This window comes from Pezoporus flaviventris, unplaced genomic scaffold (genome assembly GCF_033815535.1).
Source record: "Pezoporus flaviventris isolate CSIRO_AGI_PZ_B2104156 unplaced genomic scaffold, CSIRO_AGI_Pfla_v1 ptg000176l, whole genome shotgun sequence".
In the NCBI taxonomy this organism is placed as follows: Eukaryota; Metazoa; Chordata; class Aves; order Psittaciformes; family Psittacidae; genus Pezoporus; species Pezoporus flaviventris.
The window spans coordinates 244,844-251,785 of NW_026892724.1; the positions used below are offsets into that span (position 1 = coordinate 244,844).

Genomic DNA, 6,942 nt, shown 5'->3' on the forward strand with positions numbered 1-6,942 from the left:
CTGACACTGAAGTGGTTTCTAAAAGCTCCTGACAGAGCTGAAGCCTATGCTAGGTGCCACACACGGTTTAGGAACATTCCTAAACACAGTAAGGAGGAAGAAGGAATAGATGGATGCTTGTGTGGGCAGCGCTGCCGTCTAGCTTGCTAGGCACAGCATTATCAGGACTCTGTGTGGCAGCCAGCGTAAGTTTGGTTTGGTTTGTTGTTATTTCTCTGTGTGTAACTGTTTCTTGTTCCTAGGATCAGCGGGATGCCACCATTAGGATCCTGCAGCCATAGCAAGGTTAGTAACAAAAGCACTCAGGAACAAGCAGCAACATCAGAAGCAGGTCGTTGTCTTATTCTGTTCATACTGCTGCTATCTTCCTCTTGGTCACAGAGCACTTGGGGTTCTTTGTCATGAAATTCGGTTGAGTTTAGAGGGTGTTTCACTCCTTCCTGGAGCAAACATCTTAAAAATGTCAGCTGAATTAGGCCTATACATGGAACCAGAAGGGATGCATTTGAGGGTACCAAGCATGCTTGCCAATGTAATCTCAAGACTGGTTTCTCTCATCTTCGAAAGGTCTTGGTAATTGGGAAAAGTTCCTGATGATTGAAGAAAGGACAAATGTCATTCTTGTTGTTAGGAATGGCAGTGAGGATCCATGCAGCTACCAGCTGGTCAGCCTTAACTCAGTCCCTGAAGAGTGGACAGCACATCCTTCTGGAAGCTATTTCAAAGCATGTGAAGGACAAGAAAATGACTGGGAACAGCCATCAGGGATTTACCAATGACCAACCTTCTACAGTGAAGCAACAGCCTGGGTGGACAACAGGAGGGCGCTTGGTGTTGTATTGATTGATAGTAGCCTTGACTTTGTCGTGACATGGTCTCCCAGCGGTCTACTTGTAGCCAAGTTGGTGACATTTGGACTGGGTAAGTGGAGTGTGAAGTGAGTGAGAAACGGGGTGGATGGTTGGGCTGAAGGGGTCATATCAGCTATATGCAGCCCAACTGGCAACTAGCTGCTATGGGGTCCTTCGGGAAAGGGGCCTCCCTCTCAGTAGCAAGGTGCTGGCAACACAACTGCATGAAGATGTGTCTGTTGCCACCAGAAGCTGGAGGGTGTGTGTGTGTGAATAAGGCAGCTTGGAGGAAATCCTGCTGAGAGGGCTCTTGACTTCATTACCTATTAACCTACATTTCCTCCTCCTGTTTCACCGGTGATGAAGCCTAAATGCAAAACCTGCTATTGACAAGTGTATGGGATATGTGTCTGGTCATTGGAGTTTTCAGCAGAAGCATCTGGCTGCTGCTGGGAATTCCTCACCTCTGAGTGACAAGAGCTACTGAGCACCTGTAGCCGGGTTGGCATAGTGGAGGTTGTATGGGAACCGTGCCTACAGCCACCCCTCCTGGCATTCCTTCATGGGCTCTTAAGGTTTACTGCAGAGGGAGTAGTCTTACACATACAACATTTGCTCCTCCATCTCTGCATTGGTAAGCGTGGCAGTATTGCTTCAACTTACACTGCCCATGACCATCTTCCATTCCCATTGCAAGATTCAGGCTTGTCCTGGGAGGAGTGAGCAGGTTCCACTTCCATTGTCTTGCCAGCCTTCAGCCATGGTGACTCCTCATTGCTAACACTCATCCCCTTCCCCAGCTGTAGGAATAACCCACACTGAAATGTAATTGTGGGGTGCTGCAGTGAACACGCAGACATGCTTTGACTTTTGTTTAGCTATTTCTTGTGTTTTCAATAAAATCCATATTATGGTGGGACAGCCACAATAGGTACCTCTGTGCAAATAAAAAAAGGTCTTTTAACTTACCTATGTGCTCACTATTGGAAGAACTTCACCAGAGAGGCACTTAGAAATCATGCAGCCCCCATGTGCCTTCTGTGAAGTGCATTTGTGTCCTGACTGCAATCCACAGAGCATTAATGACATGGTAAATACGGACATTGATCTCTGGGCCATGATAACCTCCTCCTTTCAACTCCGAGATGATGGGGTGTTATTTATCTTTCATTTGTGATCCTTAGCTGGTGTTTTCATGTGCCAGTTCCATATTACTATTTTTTCCAGTATGAGTTCCTGAAGCACTTTGCCAAATATTTGCCAGCATTAAGAATGGTGTAATATTAGACCATGTGCCCTTTTTAATTAGCCCTTGATCTAATTAAGGACAGGGCCTCTTGCATTGAACTGTGAATTCTGTTTGCTCTTGAATTGAACCGTGTCTTAGAAAAGCCCAAAGAATAGTAGTGGATCATCTTCCTATGAAAGATAAGTAACACCCCATAATCTCTGAGTTGAAAGGAGAGTGTCCACAGTGCCCACATGGGCTGTGGCCCGTGTCAGCTCATGTGTCCCCAGGCAGTGCACAAGGAGTGAGCACAGGTGAGAGAACCACCACTGCCAGTGGGAGCTGTGGATCCTCTCTGGAAGCAGACTGGGGGGACATGGCCAGGTAATTCTTGAGCTGGGCTGAGCTGTGTCAGCTCGCTCCTGGGAGGGGAGAGGAGCTGTGTCCCAAACAGGGCAGCTTCAATTGCCCTCAGTGTGCGCTCTGAGAGGACTATACAACTGCTCTGATTCTGCCGTGGGTGTTCCTGGGCAATCGCTTCATGGTCCAGTCCTCAGCAGAGGCACCAGCAACAGGAGGAAGCTGCAAGATCGTGCAAGAGATGTAAATGAGAGGCTGAAAGGCTGTAGTGGGCCTGGATGTGTCACTTAATTCTCTCCTCTCTACCTCTCCATTTCTTGTCATCGCCTCCTGGCTCTTTTTTGAAGTCCCAGTCACTCCACAATGGCACTAACTATAATTTCCTCTTTCAGTTTGTGCATGCAAAAAAAAAAACCAAAAAACCAGAAATACAAGATTGAAATACTTTTCCATCGTTTTCATGCTATTTATTTTGTAGTGTTTCTGCTATTTTATTAATGATAAAATGTGTAAAAATGATTTAAATAAATGAACCTTCTTTCTACAGTTCACCCAAAGCAGAGCTGGAAATGCAGTATTTGTGAAATGCCCACAGCACTTGCACACCTGCTGTGCCTCCTATGCCCTGCTGCTCAGTCAGGCTGTATCACACCAAGTTACAGGTTTGATCAGTGTCAGATGGCTAGGCATGTGCCATAGGAAACGCAGACATCAGAGCCTGTTCTCCAGAGGCTTTCTCAGCCTACCTAAATTGTTAGTAGAATACAGCAGGAATACTGTCCTGCAACTACACACACCTTTTCCTCCCATCCGGTTACAAAGGCATGGCAGAATCGGGTATCGTTTCATCACACAAACTCAGCTCTCTGAGCTCCATCACTTGTTACAGAGCTTACTTCATGTGTTGATCTTACAGACACAGATGATCACTGCAGAGACCACAGACACGTTCTGTTATGGGATGGAGGATTCCAGACAGAAAGTACCAAATGGGCAGGAAGTTCCCAGTTACATGCACAGCACAGGGTAGGTAGCAGAGATGGCAATTATGGCTCTGTACCTTAAGGAATAAAAGCACAGGAAGTTTCCAGGTAGGCTGCACGATTGCACAAGGCTCACTAACATGACAGGAGAGGCTCAAGATGAGCACTTCTTGAAATGAATTAGTTTTTGGAAAGCCTGTTTAAATTCTTCATTAAAAGCCGTATAAATGACTGGATTGATCAGGGAGTTTAAGTAACCTAACCACGTAAAAAAGTCCAGGAGGATGGGATGAAACCAGCAAGCATCTCGGCAGATTGGCAGCACTAGGGACATGACAAAAAAAGGCAGCCAGCAGAAAATGAAAGCTCCCAGAATAATGCCTAACGTTTTGGTGGCTTTCCTTTCCCGTGCAGCAGAAATTCTCTTCCTTTCCAGGATGCTGTCTGCGAGCTTTATTTTAACGTGATTGATAAATATTGGGGAGCCACCTGAATGGGAGTGCCCTTCATGAAGACTGGCATTAATGGAGCAGAGGGAAGACCCAGCAGAGCCAGTTATCAGGTGTGCTGTGGTAAAGCGTTTCCCACATAATGAGGGTGGCTTCAGGATCCTGGATCGAGCCGCTATGTAAATTCTCCCGTACAAGATGAGGAGGAGCACAGTTGGGATGTAAAAAGCTCCACAAGTGGAATAAATCGTGTAGGAAATTTGGTCTGTGTTCACAGTACACTTTGCAAGTTCTTCAGGAGCTTTCACTTGCCTCCAGAAGAATGGTGGCACAGAAATGCTGATAGAGATCATCCAGACCACAGCAATCATGAGCGCTGCTCGGCCTGTGGTCCGGCGTTTGGCATATTCCAGAGCATCTGTGATAGCCCAGTATCTGTCCAGTGCAATGACACAGAGGTGTAGGATTGAGGCTGTGCAGCACGTGATGTCTGACGATAACCAGATATCACACAGCACTTGGCCAAAGGCCCATGTGTGGGTGACAGTGTAAGCAATACTGATGGGCATTACTAGGACAGACACTAAAAGATCAGTCACCGCCAAGGAGCCGATGAGGTAATTCGCAGGTGTGTGGAGCTTTCGAGTCACAAAAATGGTAATGACAACAAAAACGTTTGCAAGGACCGTTGCCAAAGTTAGAACGGACAGAAGGACCGACAAGGAAACCTTCAGCCCTAACAGTGTCCCTTCATCCAAAGCCAGCGGTGCTTCAGTGGAATTTAATGACTTGTTTGCTGAGCTCTGGAGAGGGAGCTCTGCCGAGTGGTTATACTGAGTCATCCTCTGCTCTGATTTCACTTCTCACTTCCCAGTGTAGCCTTTCTGGGATGCTGAGGGAAGATGCTTACTTTTCTGCTGAAATAGAACTTCTCATACTAGAACCCAACATGGAAGAAATATTAACTTGTTGAAAACTTCAGCTTACACAGTAGATGAGGTGCTCTCCGAAGTTACATTTTCCATCACATCACTTCAATGACATCATTGTTAAAGCAAAACATAATCATCCAGACATGATTCTGGTGTCTGACAAATACAAGCACTATCACAACGCAAGTACTGTGAGTGGTGGGGATTTAGGTGGTTTTCATTTTCATCATGCAGGTGACTTAATCATTCTTTATTACCTTTCCTTCACACCTCCTTTCTCAACTCATCTGCAAAGCTGCATCCATAAATACTGAAGAGTGAGACAGCGAAAAAGAAACATGTGGGCATGTAATTGGTGCCCCTGTGCTTGGGACAAAGCCACCCTCAAGAGTATTTTCTCTTCCTCTCTCCTAGCTGAATGTCACATTTTTGATATTGATAAGGGACACTTTATTAGCAGAGCACCCAAGATACAGACCAATACTGTCTGCATTCCTTCTGTAGCCATCATTTGTGCCAGAACTGTAAATCAAGACCTCTTTTTGAAAAGCTCAGAGCTCGGTTTTCATTTCTTCCTCCAGAGCAGTGGGGTTTTCTCGTCAACATTCAGTCTTCAAATGCTGAAGTCAGGTATTGGGTACCAGAAATCAATGCGTTGGCACTGAAGCTCACAGCATGTTCCAAGAACTGAGATGCTCCTGACATGGTCAATGATTGGAATGACTTCTGGAGTAGTGATTCCCTCAAAGGAGGAAGAACAGGCTGGTGAAGGGGTTCTGGAAAAAGAAAGCAGATTTTTTAGTGCAGAATGGGGATAGAAGAGTTGTGGTCGCTGAGGTATCACAGCCTACAGGCTTGCCACGCTTTTCTTTAGATTCACTTGGTGTAACCTGAAATCTTTACAAACCTGAAGAAAACATCTGAAGACAGGTTTATAGAATCATAGGATCACAGACTGGTTTGGGTTGGAAAGGACCTTCAGATCATCCAGTTCCTGCCCCCTGCCATGGGCAGGGACACCTCACACTAAACCAGGTCACCCAAGGCTCTGTCCAACCTGGCCTTGAACACTGCCAGGGATGGAGCATTCCATCAACCTGGGCAACCCATTCCAGTGCCTCAGCACCCTCACAGTAAAGAACTTCTTCCTTAGATCCAATCTAAACTTCCTCCGCTTAAGTTTTAACCCGTTACCCCTTGTCCTTGAGACCTCTGACTCAGTTCCCCCCATGAGTACCAGAATGTCACTTACCTTATGCCAGGCCCAAGCCTTCTTGAAAGAGATCCTGAATATGGTCCATGAATGGCTGCGAGGGCTAAAAAGACAGTGAACTTCTCCAAGGAGATAGTCACCCGGCCAGCCTCCTCTGAACCGTCGAGAAGAAACCTCTGTCACTCACAACCAGTACATCTGAAACAGAGCTGAGAGTCACTTGGTTAGGAATCTGTGGAGCAAGAGCATCATGTACATGAAACACTGACACTTTGGTGTCAAACAGCCTCTCTTGAGCTCCTGAATCCTGACCTAAGAAACACTTGTCAGGTCTGAGTGTTTGATTTTGTTGGAAGCAACCACCTTCTGTGAGTCAAACTTGCTTTTAAAGATACTTTTTCTTCTGAGGTGCGCTTTTCCAATAAGGGGACCTAGAAGAGTCTGCTGTTTCACACTAAATGCCCTGGGGTTTTTACCAGGAAGGCTAACCCATCTTCCCAATGACCATTCTTGTGACAGAGCAAAGGTTCCACTTTTGAACGTAACAATGTCCATAGTGACCAAAGTCCATCAAATCCAGTCACCTTTCTCTGACAATGGCTCAGCCCTGCTGCCTTTTTGTGATGCTTGCACAACTCCAATATGTTCTTTTTGAGACAGAGCGAGCAGAACCACAAAGTGTTGAAGACGTGGGCGCACCACTGATTTTACTGCAGCATAATGATAGTTTCTGTTCTCGTCTCAATTTCTTGCCTAATGATTTCTGAGATTTACTTTGGGTTTTTTTAATCATTCCATGGCCCGATCTGACATTCCCACAGAGCAGTCCCAATTAACATGATCCCAAAGCCATGAGTGGTAGCATCAGCATTTTTAACTTTTTGCTCACTTTTTGCATCTGTCTGTCTTGTTTTCCTTCTTCCACT

General features: G+C 45.9%; 1 protein-coding gene and 1 long non-coding RNA gene across 3 annotated transcripts; one reads left to right on the forward strand and one right to left on the reverse strand.

Moving 5' to 3' along the window:
- On the forward strand, window positions 1-4,130 carry LOC133283443 (uncharacterized). 2 transcript variants are annotated; one of them, XR_009747799.1, is made up of 4 exons: window positions 1-285; window positions 568-1,485; window positions 3,356-3,465; window positions 3,859-4,130. It is a non-coding gene; the product is annotated as an uncharacterized LOC133283443 (long non-coding RNA). The 2 variants fall into 2 exon arrangements; XR_009747798.1 differs by lacking the exons at window positions 3,356-3,465; window positions 3,859-4,130 and having other exon boundaries at window positions 568-1,815.
- HTR1D (5-hydroxytryptamine receptor 1D) lies at window positions 3,460-6,519 on the reverse strand. The gene is made up of 2 exons (XM_061480185.1): window positions 5,991-6,519; window positions 3,460-5,723 (listed from the first exon to the last, which is right to left on the reverse strand). Exon 2 carries the CDS (start codon window positions 4,711-4,713, stop codon window positions 3,577-3,579), a length of 1,137 nt encoding a protein of 378 aa, XP_061336169.1. The 5' UTR covers window positions 4,714-5,723; window positions 5,991-6,519; the 3' UTR covers window positions 3,460-3,576.
- Between the last annotated feature and the right edge of the window lie 423 nt (window positions 6,520-6,942).

What these genes read in the sequence shown, in the direction of transcription:
- HTR1D (XM_061480185.1), bottom strand. Translation starts at nt 4,713, where the DNA reads ATGACTCAGTATAACCACTCGGCAGAGCTCCCTCTCCAGAGCTCAGCA.